The sequence below is a fragment of the Bufo gargarizans genome, chromosome 1, assembly GCF_014858855.1.
Source record: "Bufo gargarizans isolate SCDJY-AF-19 chromosome 1, ASM1485885v1, whole genome shotgun sequence".
In the NCBI taxonomy this organism is placed as follows: domain Eukaryota; kingdom Metazoa; phylum Chordata; class Amphibia; order Anura; family Bufonidae; genus Bufo; species Bufo gargarizans.
This window is the reverse complement of record NC_058080.1, coordinates 213,657,621-213,677,633: the sequence shown is the minus strand read 5'-3', so window position 1 is coordinate 213,677,633 and position 20,013 is coordinate 213,657,621. Positions and strand designations below refer to the sequence as shown.

Below are 20,013 nucleotides of genomic sequence, written 5' to 3'. Positions count from 1 at the left end.
ACCGTAATAAGTGGGACAAACGCCTGGGTCCACAATCTGTGTCTGTGGGTCACACCACTGCCTCCTCTTCCCCTGTGTTACATGCTGGCCAATCCCCTGTCGAAGGCGCCGGCCCGGATGCCTCCCACCCTGCACCTGGACTTTCGCAAGCACCATCAGTGACCACATCCACTTCTGTGTCCCAGCGCAGGGTCCAAATATCCTTATTCCAGGCATTTGAACGCAAGCGCAAATACCCAGCCATCCACCCACAGGCCACTAAATGCGCAGCTTTCCAAATGACTAACCCTGGAAATGTTGCCATTTAGGCTTGTGGACACTGAGGCCTTCCGCAGCCTGATGTCAGCAGCCATCCCGCATTATGCAGTCCCCAGCCGCCACTATTTTTCAAGGTGTGCCATGCCCGCCTTACACCAACATGTGTCCCGTAACATCACACGTGCCCTGACCAACGCAGTTGCTGGGAAGGTCCACTTTACCACGGACACATGGACAAGTGCATTCGGCCAGGGACGCTACATTTCCCTGACGGTGCACTGGGTGAATGTTGTGGAGGCCGGGAGTGAGTCATACACTGGGATGGCACAGATGCTCCCGACGCCAAAGATTGCGCACCCTAATTCCATCAGAGTTTCTGCCACCAACTACGTTAGTGGCTCCAACCCCCACTTCTCCTCCGCATCCTCATCCACTTCCACCTCTGAGTTATCCATGTGCAGCACCAGTTAGTCATTAGTCAGTAGTAGTGATGAGCAGCAGGTGCCATATTCGATTTCGACGAAATTAGCGAATATTCAATAGAATATTCGTTTTATATTCGTCGAAATCAAATATTCGTCATTATTCTTGTTATCGCGATTAATATGCGATTTAAATAATCGCGTATTGCGATTGTAACTTAAAGGCTACTCTCCTATTGAAATAGCAATGCGATTAATTCAAGTTATAAAAATCGAATTTCGATTTTAACTTAGCACTGCTATATTCCATATTCGTTAATTCTAGCTTAATATGGAATATAGCAGTGCTAAGTTAAAATCGAAATTCGATTATTATAACTTGAATTAATCGAATTGCGATTTTAACTTGGACCTGGTTTACTATGGTTGGCTTGGTAGAATTAGCGAATATGACGAATCGCGTGGCGATCTCCAAGCAGTCAAGCACACCTGTCCAGTTAATCTGCCCCCTGGAGGCTGGTTTTAAAGTCAGTATAAAACTGAGTCTGCTTATACAGCACCTACCAGTAGCCATTAGGCTCCAGGAGAAGTATATAGTGGGCTCAGCATGCATGTGAGTACTTGCATCCCTGGATCCGATGAAAGCTGTAATGGCACCGGACGGGGTTAAAAGCAGAGTGTGCTTGGCGTGCATGCTGTGCCTGCGCTCCCTGGACTTTATGTGGCTGTCATGGCCCATAAAAGGTAGGAACTAGTGTTAGGGACCACTCATGAAGGCGACCTTGACGTGGTGAGTGGCTTATTACGCTTTGGCCAAAATGTACACCAATGCCTTATTCAACATCCAGCATAAAGGCAGGGCAGAGTGCTGGTTGCAGTGTGCGATTGCATTTTGTGTTTTTACATGACGAATATATTCGTTATATTCCACAAAAGGAAGATAACGAAGTATTCTGCATCTTCGTTTTAGCTACCTATTCATCAACTTCGCTAATTCTAGCAATCATATAGGAAAGTTTACTATAGAGACAGCTAAGTTTAATTCGCTATGCGATTATATGACTGCTTTTTTTTAATAAATAGAATAATTATAATAATTATCAGGTATTATAATTATTCTATTTATTAAAAAAAAAAGCAGTCATATAATCACATAGCGAATTAAACTTAGCTGTCTCTATAGTCAACTTTCCTATATGATTGCTAGAATTAGCGAAGTTGATGAATAGGTAGCTAAAACGAAGATGCAGAATACTTCGTTATCTTCCTTTTGTGGAATATAACGAATATATTCGTCATATTCACTAATTCTACCAAGCCAACCATAGTAAACCAGGTCCAAGTTGAAATCGCAATTCGATTAATTCAAGTTATAATAATCGAATTTCGATTTTAACTTAGCACTGCTATATTCCATATTAGGCTAGAATTAACGAATATGGAATATAGCAGTACTAAGTTAAAATCGAAATTCGATTTTTATAACTTGAATTAATCGCATTGCTATTTCAATAGGAGAGTAGCCTTTAAGTTAAAATCGAAATTCGATTATTATAACTTGAAATAATCGAATTGCGATTTCAACGTAATTCTCAAATCCGACAGTACATTCTAGTATATGGAGACGTTCCCATGGTGATGCGGACGCTCCATGAGCATGGAAGTCGGCAGAAGCGGCAACGGGCACTGACTGGAGCAGCCAGGAAGCCAAAGGACAGGTAAGAACAACTTTAGGGAAGTGGGAAAGAAAAAAATATAACAATAAAAAAAAAAAAAAAAAAAAAAAAGAATATTCGAAATATCGAATTTATATCACTATATTCGAAATATTCGCGAATTAGCGAAGTGCCGATATTCGCGAAAAAAATTTGATATTCAAATATTCGCGCTCAACACTAGTCAGTAGCTGGAAGTAGTGTAGCACTGCAGTTGGGAAGCATCAACAGGCCGTGCTGAAGCTGATCTGCTTAGGTGACAAACAGCACACCGCTGTAGAGCTGTGGCAGGGGATAAGAGACCAGACTGAGCTGTGGCTCTTGCCACTCAACCTAGAACCAGGCATTGTTGTGTATGATAATGGCCCACTTCTTAAACTTAGTGGTTCAGCGGTTTCTCAAAACCTACCCCAATTTGCCTGAGCTACTGGTGAAGGTGCGCCGTGTGTGTGCACATTTTCTAAAGTCATCGACAGCTTCAGCCGGTCTTTCAACGCTGCAGCAGCGCTTGAAATTGCCATCTCACCGGCTGTTGTGTGACGTGAGCACGCTCTGAAACTCTACATTCCACATGTTGACCAGGTTTTGTGAGCAGCAGAGGGCGGTAGTGGAATACCAGCTGCAACATTGTCATCGCCTTTCCAGTCAGCGTCCGCTATTCACAAGAGAGGAGTGGGCATGGATGTCTGACCTCTGTGAGGTTTTAAGAAACTTTGAGAAATTAAAACAGATGGTGAGCGGTGATAACGCTATTATCAGCGTAACCATCCCACTTCTGTGTCTACTCAAATGCTCGCTGCTCACAATTAAGGATGACGCTTTGCATGTGGAAGAGGTGGAATTGAGGGAAGACATTACAGGGTGATAGCCAGACCACCCTCAGTTCGTCTTCTCAGCGCAAATTGGACGATGACGAGGAGGAGGAGGAGGAGCAGAAGACTGTTGCCTCCCCTACAGAGGGTAGTACCCATGAAAGTTTAATTCCACCTGTTCTGCGTGGGTGGAAAGAAGAGGAGGAAGAGGATGAGGAGATTAAGAGTGATCCTCCTAATGGCGAAAGCGAAGTATTTCCGGTTAGCACACATGGCTGACTTCATGTTAGGCTACTTTTCCTGTGATCCATGCGTTATACGCATTTTAGACAACACGGATTACTGGTTGTTCACCCTTCTCGACGCCCGCTACAAAGAGAACATCTTATCTCTGATTCCTCTGGTGGATAGGATGAGCAAAATGGGGCAATACCAGAAGATCCTTGTTGAAAAATTGCTCCAAAAATTTCCATCTGACAATGCTGGCGGTAGAGTCCGTAGTTCCTTTGGCCAACCGAGGAGGGGAGATAAGGGGAGCACACAGCAGTTCCAACAGAGGCAGGACAACACTCTCCAAAGCCTGGGACAGTTTCATGACACCCCACCAGCACCCTCACCCTGACGCACGTCCTAGTGTCACAAGGAGGGATACATTTTGGAAGATGGTGAAGGAGTACATAGAAGACCGTGTCAGCATCCTCAATGATCCCTTATTGCCTTACAACTACTGGGTGTCCAAGCTGGCGCTCTACACCTTGGAGGTGCTGGCCTGCCTATCACCAGCGGGTAATTAGTGCTGCTGGTGGCATTATAACTGATAAGTGTATCCGCCTGTCAACTGAAAATGCTGACAGGTTGACTCTTATAAAAATGATCAAGGTCTGGATTGACCATGACTTCTCGACTCCACCAGAGGAAAGCTGATGAACATAAAGTCACTTTAAAAGTTTTGTACTGAATGCACTGTATTCCCATGCACCCCTTTCACCACAAACAAGGGTATATGGTTGAACCTTCCTTTTCTCATCCTCCTTCTCCTCTTCCATCATATCAACATGCATATTTGTCGCATATAATGCCCTTGCATATATGCCCTTCACATACAATGTTTTACAGGGTCAGCTTAGCTGCATGCCCTCTTATATCATTTTTTAGAGGGTCAGCTCACCAGCAGGCCCTCACCTACAATCTTTTACAGAGTCGGCTCACCAGCAGGCCCTCACCTACAATGCTTTAGAGGGTCAGCTCACCAGCAGGCCCTTGCATATAATGTTTGACAGGGTCAGTTCACCAGCAGGCCTTCGCATACAATTTTTTAGGAGGTCAGCTCACCGGCAGGCCCTCTCCTACAATATTTTACAGGGTCGGCTCATCAGCAGGCCCTCACCTTCAATGCTTTAGAGGGTCAGCTCACCAGCAGGCCCTTGCATATAATGTTTGACAGGGTTAGTTCACCAGCAGACCTTTGCATATAATTTTTTGGGGGGTCAGCTCACCAGCAGGCCTTCACCTACAATCTTTTACAAGCTCAGGTCACCTGAAGGCCCTCGCATATAATATTTTAGAGGGTCAGCTCACCTGCAGGCCCTCACCTACAACCTTTTAGAGGGTCAGCTTACCAGCGGCCCGCACCTAAACTCTTTTACAGGGTCAACTCACCATCAGGCCCGCACCTCAAATCTTCTACAGGGTCAGCTCACCAGCAGGCCTTCACCTACAATCTTTTATAGGTTCAACTCATCTGCAGGCCCTGGCATATAATGTTTTAAAGGGTCAGCTCACCAGCAGGCCCTCAACTACAACTTTTTAGAGGGCCAGCTCACCAGCAGGCCCTCACCTAAAATCTTTTACAGGGTCAGCTCATCAGCAGGCCTGCACCTAATATCTTTTACAGGGTCAGCTTACCTGCAGGCTTACACCTAAAATCTTTTATAGGGTCAGCTCACCTGTAGGTCCGCACCTAAAATATTTTACATGGTCAGCTCACCAGCAGGCCTGCACCTAAAATATTTTACAGGGTCAGCTCATCTGCAGGCCTTCACCTAATTATACCTAATAGGTAATTTGCACGCATGCTGCCTTGCTTGGATGTGGTAGCCGTAGCCGTTTCTCAGGCTCCATCTCTGGAATCAAACCCTGATTCCCTGTTACACATGGTCACCATGGTTGGTGCTGAAAATAACATCGAAAGTTGATAGGGCAGACATCCAAATGGATCGTCGTCGTCACGGGGACGTGCGATCGGCCCCAGGTTATCTAGAGTCACCAAAGTGGCAGCAAGCCCTCGCCCATAATGTTTTAGATGGTCAGGTCATCGGGCCCTTGCTCCAAATGTTTTTGAGGGTCACCAGCAGGCCATCAATCATAATTTTTCAAACCTGTGCATGATGTGCAACAAAGGGTGTATTGGAGTGCCGGTCCCTTGTAACTTTTGGCAGCCCTTTCCCTTAGTGCATAGGCTTTATGAGTGTAGGAGTCCCATTACCTGAACAATTGTACAACAATGTGAATGAGGCCCTCCATTATGTGATATACATGTTGTATCAGAGTGATTCTTCCTTGTAATTTTTGGCAGCACTTGCACTTTATATAACAGTAAATATACAGGAAAGAATGTTTCCTAACAATTTTTCCTCTAAAATTGATTTTATCTTCAGTTTTGTGCGTATTATTGTCAGTCTGCAAAAGTCGCGTAGTACTCGGACAACATGGTTCCCAGCAGCGACCTGGGACTCCAATATAGGGAGACATACTCCCTATTCTGTTCCCGAAACATTTTTTTTGTGGTGTTTCCATCAATTTCTGACCTTTTCCTATAAACCAGGCACCCTCCCCTCTTCAGAGCAGGGGGTGCCTGGTTTGATGCTCGGGTTCTCCCATTGACTTCCATCCTTTTACACACTTGTTTTCGGACAGAGCACCCGACCACTTTGGTGCGCGATCAACACTAATAATAAGATAAAATAAACAAAAAATCAAAGAACAATATGTTGGCCTTATTAGCCAACATAATAAGGTGAAATAAACAAAAAATTTGAAGAACAATATGTTGGCCTTTCAAGCCAACATAAATATTCATGTCACTCCAGCATTAAAAGACTTTCAGAATCTTTTCTACAAGCATGATAAAGGACCAATGCACATTATGGGAGCAAATAACACCTAAAGATTGGGGGGGCTTATAATTGAATTGTCATAAATGCAAAGTACAAACAAATCTTAACACATGTTTTATTCTGGATATCATACTGGATATCATACTCATCTAACAAAGATGCTGTTATCAGTGCTTGGATCAGAGCCCAGGGTTTTATTTATCTTTTTATTTACTTATATAGCACTGACATATTCTGCAGAGCTTTACAGACATTAGCATCACTTGCTGTCCGCAGTGCAGCTCACAATCTAAGTTCCCAATCTGTATGTCTTTGGAGTGTGTGAGGTATCAGAAATCCACACAAACACCGGGAGAACATACAAACTCCATGCCGATGTTGTCCTTGTGTCAGATTTTAAACAAAGGCTACTAGATGGCAACATCATTGTGTCTTAGACTTTTTGGATAGTGTGAAACAGAAAATACCCAAAATTTTTAAAACGGAACTTTTTAAATGTTTATCAGATGCAATGAAAAGTATCCTTGCAGAGATCCTTGCATCCTTGATCCCTGACATTACAGTCCAAAATGACCAAATACTATAACAACGCTTACTGTAAAGTGCTAAAATGGATTTTCTGCCACATCATAATGTAAAATTGCCATACAGTAGTAAATCCGACATTAAATCAATAGGCAAATATATTAACTTTTTTACTGTTTTGTTGTGGTAGCCATATTGGGAAAAGTGATAACAGACATATTGTTTAAAACTTTTAATGAGCATTTCAGAAACTGATAGTTACACTGTCATTTTGTTATTGACAGTCATTTTCTGAAAAAATATTTTAGAAAAAGTGGTGTTTTTTTACATTGATATACTTAAAATAATGGTGTGCATTACTACAGAGTTTTCCCTTCTGTTAAAGTCATGGGATAATCGCTTTAATGGCCAAAACTATATTTTCGTCTTGTACTTTTAGTTTACATGACTTGTTATTTAAAATGCATTGCAATAAGCAATCATTTGAAAGTTTTTATTTTTTTATTGTTTTTTTAATTCCGTATTCAAAATTTCTTATATCATGTTACAGAATCCCTGTGATGACAAACGTCATCGAGACATTTGGTCAAAGGAAAAAACCTGTGATCGACTGCCAAAATTTCTCATTGTGGGACCACAGAAAACTGGTGAGGATTTGTTATTTTTGTTTAGATATAAAATGCCATATGTGTATTATTTACATCCTTTTCCAGTCTTAGGCCCCTTTCACACAAGCTAGTTTTCCGCCGGGTGCAATGTGTGATGAGAACGCATAGCACCTGCACTGAATCCTGACCCATTCATTTCAATAGGTCTGCGTCTGCGTTTTTCACGTAGCCCTGGCCCCATAGAAGTGAATGGGGCTTCAGTGAAAAACGCATTGCATCCGGAAGCAAGTGCGGATGCAATGTGTTTTTCACTGATGGTTGCTAGGAGATGTTGTTTGTAAGGCTACTTTCACACACTTGTTTTGGCTTTCCGTTTGTGAGATCCGTCATGGGCTCTCACAAGCGGTCTAAAACGGATCAGTTTTGCCCTAATACATTTTAAATGCAAAAGGTCCTGCTCAGAATGCATCAGTTTGCCTCCGATCAGCCTCCATTCTGCTCTGGAAGCGGACACCAAAACACTGCCTGCAGCGTTTTGCTGTCCGCTTGACCAAACTGAGCCAAACGGTTCCATCCTGGCACACAATGTAAGTCATGGGGGAGGTATCTGTTTTCTCTGACACAATCTGTCACAATAGAAAACTAATCAGTCTCCCATTGTCTTTTAATGGAGTTCATGACAGATCCGTCTTGGCTATGTTACAGATAATACAAACGGATCAGTTCATGATGGATGCATGCGGTTGTATTATTGTAATGGATTAGTTTTTGCAGATCCATGACGGATTTACCCAAAACGCGAGTTTGAAAGTAGCCTAAACCTTAAGTTTATTTTATCACGCGCATGAAAAACGCATAAAAACGCATTGCACTCTTGCGGAAAAAACTGAACGCAAATGCAGACAAAACTGACTGAACTTGATTGCAAAATGGTGCGAGTTTCACTGAACGCACCCTGAACGCATTCGGACCTAATCCGTCACGCTCATGTGAAAGGGGCCTTAAAGGTAATTATAACTTCTCCAGAGGAAGAGTAGACAGTGAGTAATAAATTTAGAAGTTTAAATAAATTAGAGTTTTTTGTTGTTGTTGTTTGCTTACAATGCAGGGGCCAAATATTTGCTGTAAGCTGATGATTAAATTTAGAATACACTACATACAATGTTTTTAAGTGTGTTTTTTAGTTCATGGGTTATGGGTTTTAAGGAAAATGTTTTAGCTGGCCATAGCAACCAATCACAGCACATCTTTCATTTCTAACAGTGCTGTTGAAAAATGAAAACTGCATTGTGATTGGTTACTATTAGAGATGATCGAAGTATTCAATTTGGCTGCATTACTTTGTAGTAATGGGTGCAATGACAGGGAGTTGCGATTGCGCCCAACCCCCGCCGCCCCTTCATTGTACAACTCAGATGCCGAGTTCATAAAAAAAAAAAAGTTCATACTTTCCTCCTCCATTTAATCACGAAGAGCCAACCTCTGCCATCTTGATTGAAGATCTAGTGTGAAATCTTGCACAGCCCGTGTATTTATCACGTCTGCCGGAGTGGTGACATCATACTTCACCAATAACGCATCTATGGTCTATTCAGACCCTAAATTCCCTGTAGGGGTCCCTAACTGAAAATACAAATATTTCTTTATTAGTTATTATTTTAAAATAGATGAACCAAACAACTATAGAATTCCACTTAGTGGCGCTCGATCGCTCAACACTAGTTACTATTGTGGCAGGCGCAGTACTATGAAGTGCCTTTTGCGCTGTGGCATTAGAATAATTTTGATATCTCTAACGTTTGGTCCAACCAGATTGTCTGTTTCTCTGTAATTCTTTTAGCGCAGTTCTATGGAAACAGTAGGTTTAAAGAGCACACCAAATTCTTGAAATAACTTCTTTATTAACTTCAACTTTTCTTCATATATAACACTGCTGCCTCTGCAGCAGATAGTCCATGTACAAAACACGTGTTGAATAAAGTATCACAAAATGGCGGTATGCATAAGATGGTGGTTCAACTATTCAATCATTCAACATAAAATGGTGAATATATTTCTCTCTTCAGTATCTGTACTCTCACTTTAAGTTATTTAAGCACTTTATGATCTCTCTGAGAGGTATATCTGAGGTTTAACCAATAGTTCTACTTGCTCAACTTGGTTTGCAGTTTGCTCTATACAATTGCTTTGAGCAGTTTGCTTTTATGGCTCAGTAAGATCTGATATGAGCAGTTCGTAATTTGGATTGCAATATGGAATTTTAATTTGGATTGTGAACTTTGTAGTTTGCAACTGAATTTGGTGGAACTGTAAATAAACACACATAACTAGTTCAGTATACAGTTCTAATCGCTATATTAACAGTAGGAACATTATCACTGTTTTAAATACCTATTTTGGCCTCTCTGCTTCCATAAAACACAGTTCTTGGTGGAGTGAATGTCTGTTCAGCTTCTCTCTCTGGTGAATAATAATTCCTAGCAGTTCCTGCTAGGGAATTTCCCACATAGGCTGTGTGTGAGGCTGGCTGTGATTGGCCAAGACTCCTGCTGTGTGTGAGGCTAGAGCTGCTGTGTGTGAGGCTGTGTTCGGTCTAGACTCCTGCCCATTAACAACAGTTTAACTCTCTGCTTTCTGTTGTTTCCGCTGTGTCATTGAGCTTACCTCACATTATATAATGAATCTTAAAGGCATACTATCTTTTCTGCTTCTGTGAACACAAAATATAACAGTTATATGACATCCAAACATGAAGTCACTGTAAATAACTCTGCTTTTGTCTTTAACACACAAACATAGGAACAATATTAAGGTTATTGACAGGTCTAGCTGTATAAACATACAAGCTATGTTAGCAAACTAGGACAGGTCATAGCTGGCCAGCTACACTCTCACCAAAATTACCTATCATTCTATGTTCTCAGTAGTAGGACTTAAAAATGAATTTGAGTAATTTTCCATCATGTTCTAAACTTCCAAGTGTCTTTTATCACTCTCGAGTAGAACAACTAACTTCTGTATAGGACGTTCCAACTTGAGTGGAGTAGTGAGACGTTTTCCTTTTTTGTCAAGTTTTGAGTCTCCTATATGTAACAACACTCTTCTTACTAGTTTGTCTTCATCCTTTTGAACTTCTAGAACTTTGGCCAATTTCCATTGACTTCTAGGTAAATCTTCTTCTTTCACTAACACTATGTCACCAACTTGGACATTTCTTCAGGGTGTTTGCTATTTACTTCTTAGTATAAGTTTGGCTAAGTACTCTTTTCTTCATCTATTCCAAAACTGTTCTGAAAGATATTGAACTCTTCACCATCTTCTTTTAGCATAAAAATCCTCTTTGGTGAACTTGCCAGGTGGTGGCTGTATATAATCATATCTAGAAGAATATAGCGTGCCCATAAAACAATACCTTTATTATACATTATTGGGTAAATGGAGCAGAAAGCTGCTCATATAGTGATCAAGACTTAGCACTGTTTGGTTTTAAGTCTTTTTTACAAAAAAACTCCTACTCAGATTAGGATGCCACAACACTATTAAGTAACCTGATAGAGGGAAATCTACAGTCAACCAGGTATTAGATCCATGGACAGGAAATGAGGGGTATCAGACGGGAGGGGATTCCCTCTCCCTAGATTTCCCTGACAACCTAGGCCCTCAGCCCAGGGATATCCCCAGAAGGTAGAGATACCCTGTCCCCGTACCTATGACTGTAGTTAACCTAAAAGGACCCTACCTATATAGATAATAACAGGTTGGAAAAATAAATATTAATGAAACGGACCCGGGTCCGTAAATCTGTACAAGATTTACGGTTGGTAAATCTTGTACAGATATTCAATGACACAATCCTGTCACCTGTCTTGAGTTTGTGATCTGCTGTTTTCCTCCAACAACACCCCATCCTAGATCAGTTTGAACATCGTAGAGTTCACCCTTTCCTCCTGTGATTACCTTTCGTGGTACCAAGGCTTCAGGACAATTGTAGCCTATAAACAGTCCTACACCAAACTCCTTCAGGGAGAGATTTAATGAGATATGAGAGATAGGTGTTTCACAGGTAGGTATGCAATCTCGATCTAGAGGTATATCATCTTTTGGATAAGCTGGAGGTAGATCTAATGTGAACTCTCAGTCCTTTGATCCTTTGACTGTTCACTACTGTGTCTCTCCCTGTCATTGTGGTGAGATTGAGCTTCACTGGTTCTGTAGCCACTTGTAATATCTTGCAGATATCTTGATCAATGAGGTGACGTCACTCTGGGCATCCAGTAGCGCATAGGCGTATACCTTTTTGTTAGGATTTGAAATGCACACTGGTACAACCATTGATGTGCTGTTGCTTTCTCCTTCCCTCACTCTGCAAGAGAATACCGATACTTTCTTTCCTTCCTCAATATCTTTAGGTATTGAGGATTTATCTATCTTTGGACGTTTTTCATGTAGTGGTATAGGATGGTGTCCTTTGCCAATGCTGCATGTGGCCTTTTTCTTACACTCCTTATTAACATGGCCTTTTCTTAGACATCTGAAACACAGTTGGTTCTTAAGTACAAACCTTTTCTTTTCATCTGGGGGCTTCTCCTTCAATTGTTGGCACTTGTGTATGGAGTGGTCCTCTCTACAGAACATACATTTAAAGGTAGTCTGAAGATTTGTCGGTTCTGTCTCTCTACTGATCCCAGTAGTGACTTTGAACTTGCTCTCGGAGGTATCTGGACCTTTAGCTGGTGCATTGGTTGCAAAGCTAGTTGCTCTTGCGCATCTTATCTCTCTTGTAGGCCTTTCTTCTAAGGATTTTAAGATGTAAGATGATGTTACTGGATTACATGCTATTCATGCTTCCTTATTGATGAACTCAGAGAACTCTTTAAAACTTGGGAAGTTCTTGCCTAGATCTAACTGTTCAGTCACATAGCGATTCCATCTAGAAGCCACTTCTTCAGGTAGCTTGGATAGCATCCTGAGGTTTTCTAGATAGTCGTTTAGTAGTTCTAGACATTGAACATGTGGGATGGCATTGCTGAATGCTTGCAGGAAATCACAATACTCTTGGAGTCTGAAGTGTTCTTTAGGACCTATTTTAGGCCAGTTATTCAATTTCTCGCTAAAAGCTCTTTGTACTAAGAAAGGATGACCATATCTTGCATTTAATTTTTCCCAAGCTTGCTTGTAGGCTTCTTCATCTTTTCTATAGAAGTTACCTTTCTTTGCTTCCCCACCAACATATCTCTGAAGGTAGAATAACTTGTCAACTGGACTAAAGCAATGATGCTCAACAATCATTTCAAAGCTTGCCTTCCACTCTATGATTTTCAGTATATCTCCTGAAAATACAGTAGGTCCTGGAACAGGAAGTCTAGCTAGGACTGTTCTTTTTTGTCTTGCTGGGACAATAGTTGTAACACGCTCCTGAGCATTGCCGTGACATCTAGAAATAGAATCATTCTGTTCTATTTTCTCACTTAGTTCTGAATTAGGCGAGTCCCTTTCTTTATTTTTTCTGGTAGAGATAGAGGGTATATTCATACACCTTTTTCCTGACACTGGACTGGGCCTCTGTTTGTCTTTCTGAGCAGGGATGGAAGGATAATGACTTATTTCTTCACTACATGCTGGAGATTTCCTTTCATTCTTTTGAGCGTATAAAGGAAAATAGGAGTATTTTTCTTCACTTAGTACAGATTTGAACCTATGACTACTCTGACTCATATCCCCCTCATGTACTGGCTTCTATGATCTTAACGTCTTTCTGCCTTTACAGACTTTTCATCTGCTGGTGCCGTGCTTCCATTTCAGCTTCCATTTGATGGTGGTGTGCCTCTATTTCAGCTTCCATCTGATGGCGTTGTGCATCCATTTCAGCATGTATTTGATGGAGCTGTGCTTCCATTTGACAGCGCTGTGCCTTGATGGCAGCTCCCATTTCCATTTCTGCTCTCTTGACAGCAAGTTTTTCAGCTAATTCCTTTCTTTTGGCTGAAGTATTTGAGGACTCTGATATATGGGTGGCACTTCTGCTAACGAAGGAAGTCACACTTGAGATTGTGGTTCCCCTTAAGGACCTAGCATAGTATCTCATAAAAAGCTAATTAATTCTACTTCTTGCTTTAACTTCATCATAATTAGCTGCAGATGAAAGTTCTCTCATGAGCTTTACTAATTCTTTAGTGACTGCAGTACATGTCTCCATGTTCGTTACAATATCCTGGGAAGGTGTCTTAAACGACTGCAGGTTGACATATGCTGCCATAAGCTCTGATTCAGATTCTTCTACCGTCTCTACCATATCACTCAAGTTTTTTTTTATACTTTCTTGCTTTAGCTTTCTACAAATGTCTTTAATGTATGATTTCCATCTATCATACATCCGAGCGAACTTTTTCTCTTTTAATTCTGCTTCTTGCTCCAAAATTTTCAGCATCTTTGAGGTCAGTTTTCTGGCACACAATGAACGTCTTAGTTCATCTGTTTGGGCTATATTTGTTTTGTCTTTGTATTCTCTAATAGTGGCATGGTAATACTAGGCTCAGACATTTTACTTTCAATGCTATCACAATCAATACAAATAATAAGATGCCTTTCACTTGTGTGCAGTGTGTAGACTTGCAATGCTCTGTGCAGACTTGCAATGCTTGCGATGCGTTGGCTTGGATACGCTGCTGCAAACCTTGGGCCTAGTGACGGGAAACTAGCTGGCTGCAGTACGTGGCCTCTTTGTGGATAGCTGTGCGGGAACTGTAACTCTGGACTTCAGCCTCCCACAATGCATCTCTTTATCTCTCTAGGGATCGCAGGAGGGTTGGCGCTCTTTCTCTGACTATTTTGCCTTTGCCATTCTACCAATTTAAGAGTCAGCTGCAGTTTGACTAATGCACACGTACTATGGCCTCTATGTTTAACCAATAGTTCTACTTGCTCAACTTGGTTTGCAGTTTGATTTATACAATTACTTTGAGCAGCTTGCTTTTATGGCTCAGTATGATCTGGTATGAGCAGTTTGTAATTTGGATTGCAATATGGAATAAGAATTTGGATTGTGAACTTTGTAGTTTGCAATTGAATTTGGTAGAACTGTAAGTAAACATACATATAACCAGTTCAGTATACAGTTCTAATCATTATATACATTACAACTGTTTTAAATACCTATTTGTGCCTCTCTGCTTCCATAAAACACAGCTCTTAGTGGAGTAAATGTCCGTTCAGCTTCTCTCTCTGGTGAATAATAATTTCTTGCAGCTCCTGCTAGGGAATTTCTCACACAGGCTGTGTGTGATGCTGGCTGTGATTGGCCAAGACTCCTGCTGTGTGTGAGGTTGGCTGTGATTGGTCTAGACTCCTGCCCAGCAAAAACAGTTTAACTCTCTGCTTTCTGTTGTTTCTGCTGTATCATTGAGCTTACCTCACATTATATAAGGAATCTTAAAGGCACACTCTCTTTTCTGCTTCTGTGAAAACAAAATATAACAGTTATATGACATCCAAACATGAAGTCACTGTAAATAACTCTGCTTTTGTCTTTAACACACAAACATAGGAACTGTATTAAGGTTATTGGCAGGTCTAGCTGTATAAACATATAAGCTATGTAAGCAACCCAGGACAGGTCTTAGCTGGCCAGCTACAACTATGACATTGTTTCTGTTAGTTTCATAAATCTGTCACTGTATGCTAAAGGTGTGGTGTTTTGTTAGGTGGTTTCCAATAGGCTTTCAATAAGATTTTAAAAATGTTTAAAAAAATAAAAGATAAACACTGAAAAAGGCACCTAAAAACTGTGTGAAGGAAGCCAAAGATGACGACATGCTTACCAACACTCTTGATTTTGCCAGGACAATCCCATGAACCAGGATGTGAAGGACACAGGGATTGAAGTGGGCATTTTATGTGTGTTCCAGACATTTAGGCGGAGCTTCCAGCCAATCCAAGTTTCAATTAATTGATTTAATATTGAAATACACAGTAGAAAATTACCTATCCAATTTTAACAAATTAAGGTTTTACGAGTGCATACGAGTGTGGATTAAAAAAAAAACTAAAAAAAATATATGATTTTTGTGTGGATTTCTGTACCTTACAATACCATATCCACACCAAAAACATCATGTATTACTTGCAGTTTTTGGGCACAACCAATTGACATGTTGCAGATTTCTAAATCCTGACTGCAGGTCAGTTTCCACAAGGAAAGAAAACAAACACTTTGCTAATATTGAATTATGTCTCAAGCACAAGACTGTATGTATTTCGGATCCGCTAAAAATACGGATGACGTCCGCGTATACATTCCGTATTTTGTGGAATGGAACAGCTGGCCTCTAATAGAACAGTACTATCCTTGTCCGTAACGCAGATACTAATAGGACATGTTCTATTTTTTGTGGAACGGACATATGGAAATGGAATGCGCATGGAGTAACTTCCGTTTTTTTGGGGGGACCCATTGAAATAAATGGTTCTGCAACGGACATGGAAATAAAATACGTTTGTGTGAAAGAGCCCTTATAGTGCGTTTTTTCCATGTAAATCCACACAAAAAAACATGCATAATGTGCATCATGGTGGCACTTTTCTGAACTTTTACACTTTTAGTGGTGTTTATTGCACGTGCATTTTTCAGTGTTTTGTGGTAAAAACTCCAGGATGAAGTCTTTTCTTGCTCTTGGCACTTTTGGTAATTAGGTGGCTTTTTGTTGTTGCTGTTTTTTTAAGGAAAAAAAAAGCACAGCATGCTGTAGCTCTTGCCATTTTTTTCATAGGAGAAAACACCATGAAAAAATTGATAATTTCCATCTGCAATGTTTAGCAGGTGGAACTGCATTTTATTGTCCTCTATTATCTTTTATTGATACTAAACCAATAAAAACTATTGAAACAGAAAAAATTGATAATGGTGAAGCACACTGTTTGCAAAGAAAAATGGCAGAATAAAAAATGCCAAAAAAAACAAACAATGCCAAGTTTTTGTGTGTAGAAACCCTTATAATGTCTGCATTTTTCATTGCACTTAGACATCATGCCATGTCATCAACATGAATTTTTGGGGGGAATTATTAATGTTTTTTTAATTGCCAAAATGGGTTAAAATAAAAGTAAACAACATTAATGCTTATAAAAATGTGTAGAATTCTGAGTCTCACTTCCTTCTGGGATTCGCATCGCAACCTATCCCTTGGTTGAACTTGATAGGCTTATGTCTTTTTTCAACCGTATCAACTATATAACTATGTAACTATGTAAAAAATATAAAATAAGCTATACTCACCCTCACCGATCTCTCGCCTCAGCTTTTCCTTTACTGCTTCAGTTCCCACTGCTCTTCACGTATTAGTCCTGGCTCACCACATTGGAAATGCCAGGAAAGGCCTGCTGAGTGAAACATGTGGTGGCCTTGAAGTCTATAGAAAAATGTATCCTTTTGGACTGCTATATTGGTGGTATGGGGTATTTACTGTATGTTTGGAGCGTTCATTCCACGTGACAAGAACATAACATCCAAATGTGTGAGCATCTGATGGTCATGCAAAAAACATCCATGTCATGCTCAAAGGGTTTATCCCATGATTAATGTAAAAAATTAACATCATACATTATCTAGTACATGACAACCTCTTTCTAACCAAGCTAGAGCCAGCCCTGTACCTCACATGGATCCAGAGATCCTCCCATTCATTGCTCCAATTGCTCTTGCTCTTATTTCGAGCTGTCCTTTCTTCTGCAGCTGGTGGCAGTTAAAGGATGAAACTGAGCATGTGCTTCCATCTCAGAGAGCAGGACAGAGAACTTAGAAAAAGAGGAAACAGCAGGTGGCGCTATACAGGTATATTTTATTGAATAACTCAGTAGCTATAATAAAGTTTTAATGACATGCAATTACAAAAGTATTCAGATCCAGGTGTTGGTACAAAAAGTGGAGAATATTTGTCAAGGGGGGGGACAACCGCTTTAATATTTGAAATTGTGCACATGGGTTTAGAGAGGTATACAGTTTGCATGGTGAAGGGGCTTTTTATTTATTTTTTCTTTTAGTTTTTCAATGTTTTTATTATTTGTTTGTAATTAATTTTATTTTATTTTTTCTTTTACATATTATTATAATTATTAACAGCCCTCGGGAGCCCTCACCAAGCTAAGTTGGTTGAGGTTCTAATAAGAGCACCCAACCAGAGAAAGTTATCTACTGAACTCTGCTGGGCTGCTGGAACCCAGTGACTGCAGCATTCCTGCATGAGTGTGTTCAGGTCTATGAGCCTCTGGTCCAGGTTCAGTCAGGTGCCAATCATGGCCGGTGCAAGGGTTTTTGCACACACAAGCAAAGCTACATTTTGGCGCCCCCCCCCCCCCACAACTCGGTGGGGGTGATGTAAAAAGGAGGGCGTGATGTGACATGGAGGGGGATTAGAAATGTGACATGGAGGGAGGAGAAATGTGACATGGAGGGGGATGAGAAATGTAACATGGAGGGGGATGAGAAATGTGACATGGGGGGGTGATGTGAAATGGAGGGGAGAAATGTGACATGGAGGGGGATGAGAAATGTAACAAGGAGGGGGATGAGAAATGTAACATGGAGGGGGATGAGAAATGTGACATGGGGGGGTGATGTGACATGGAGGGGAGAAATGTGACATTTCTCCCCCTCCGTGTGACATCACCCCCTGCTTTTTACATCACCCCCTTTGTGTCACATTTCTCCCCCCCATGTCACATTTCAACCCCCTCCATGTCAAATTTCTCCCCCTCCATGGCACATTTTCCCCCTCTATTAATGTTGTGTAAAAATAAACATTATGCTCCTCACCTGGCCCTGGTCGTCTGCAGCAGCTCCCCTTCTCCTCTGTGTGGTCCTGGTATCTTCTCTCTGGGCTCCCGACAAGACTTTGAGGACCTTTCCCACTCAGCCAATCAGTGGCTGCAGCTGTGTCAGACCAGTGATTGGCTCAGCGGGAAATTACTGACACGTGACAAAGCTGCGGCCACTGATTGGGAAAGGTGCTCAAGCAACTTGTCAGGACTCAGGAACCCAGAGAGAAAATATGAGGACCACCACACAGAGGAGAACAGCCACATGAGACCGGCGGCATGCAAGTGATAAATGAAAAAATAAAAAAAGGTTTCATTTTTCCGGCCCTTCTTCTCAGCGCCCTAAGGCGGCCGCTTGGTCTGCCTTATGATAGCACCGGGCCTGGTGCCAATGGAAGCACTAAGATCAGACACTGTAACAGTCAGACCTGGACAATGCTGTGCTAGATTCCAGCAGTCACTACTGTCTGGGTGCCTTATGGGGACCTGAATTAATCAGGTCTCGTTCGTGGCACCCAATCTAGAGGCTGTTAGTTACAGCCATATGAGGACAGCCTCGAAGGAAAGAAACCCTTTGACTTCCAGTGAAAGAGGACCATAGATATATGCCGTACAGCAATCTGCCATGTACAGTATTTGCATGAAGTGGTTAGGAAAGCGTTAAAGAAAATTATGTGTATGTTTATTGCATGTTACACGTATGTTTATTGGCTATATTAGCTGCATCATAATAATTTATTTAATGTCCACCCTAAAACTATCATGTTTATACACCTAGACATTATTGCATTACAAAATGACTAATTTGAGGTAAATTAGAAATGACATACATATCACGAGTTAATTTAAAACCAGCTGCTACCAAATTTAAAGGTTCACTACATTTGTGATCTAATTTAATGGAGTATTAAGAGGCAACTTGTAAACGTCAGGGTAATAGGCATTTAATGCCAATTAAAGTTATCCATGAGACATTAATATGTATTAAAGCTTGTGTTATTGATAAAGTAACATACAATACTTGGATATCCCAGGCATTTCTGTGCCACTAAGTTTGATTGTGGTGTAAATGCCATAATCATTCGCATCTTTGGAAAGCTGACAAATGTTAGAGTAGAATTTACATGTTTTGCATCTGTGTACCAAGAGAAGGGAAGATCAAAAATGTCTGGACGTTTACCATGACATAAGTTAGAACTTAGCGCCGGTCACTATGTCGGCCAGAAAAAGGGACCCTGCGTAGCCCCGAAACGTTGGTTGTTTGACACATGTGACGATTGAATAAAAAGTGCTTTAATTCTTGCACATATCATCGAGTGCTGGTGACTTCTATTGTGGACTGTATCTGACACGGCGCCATCCATGTTGTCACTTCAAGCACCAACCTCTTACTCAAGCTTTGTACGCTGTATGGAGTGCAGGTGATTTCGGATTATTAGCTGCTTGTCGTTCCCAATTACCATTTGTTAAGCGTAGGTAGCAAAGGTTTTAGCTTGAGATAATCTACTTTTTTATGCACTTCCCATGGACACGTGCAGTTAATGAAGACTGAAAAAGTCGGAACTTAATATAATTAGCTCTGTTTTGGTTTATTTGTTCTTCATTTGTCATTGATTTTCATGAAAACTTTATGATCTACAGTTTATAAAATGATTTGTAGAATAAAAATGTTTAAGACACATTTTACTATTCTACTTCTTGATAGTATTTATTTTTTAGCTGTAGCTATAATAATTCTTACCTCAAGT

General features: G+C 40.9%; 1 protein-coding gene across 1 annotated transcript in view; it reads left to right on the top strand.

Moving 5' to 3' along the window:
- Positions 1–20,013, top strand: part of LOC122945932 (bifunctional heparan sulfate N-deacetylase/N-sulfotransferase 3-like) — a 550,006-nt gene that overhangs the window by 410,774 nt on the left and 119,219 nt on the right. Inside the window, exon 7 of the mRNA XM_044305192.1 lies at positions 7,399–7,495. Within this exon, the coding sequence (XP_044161127.1) occupies positions 7,399–7,495 (97 nt within the window). The remainder of the gene's footprint in view (positions 1–7,398; positions 7,496–20,013) is intronic.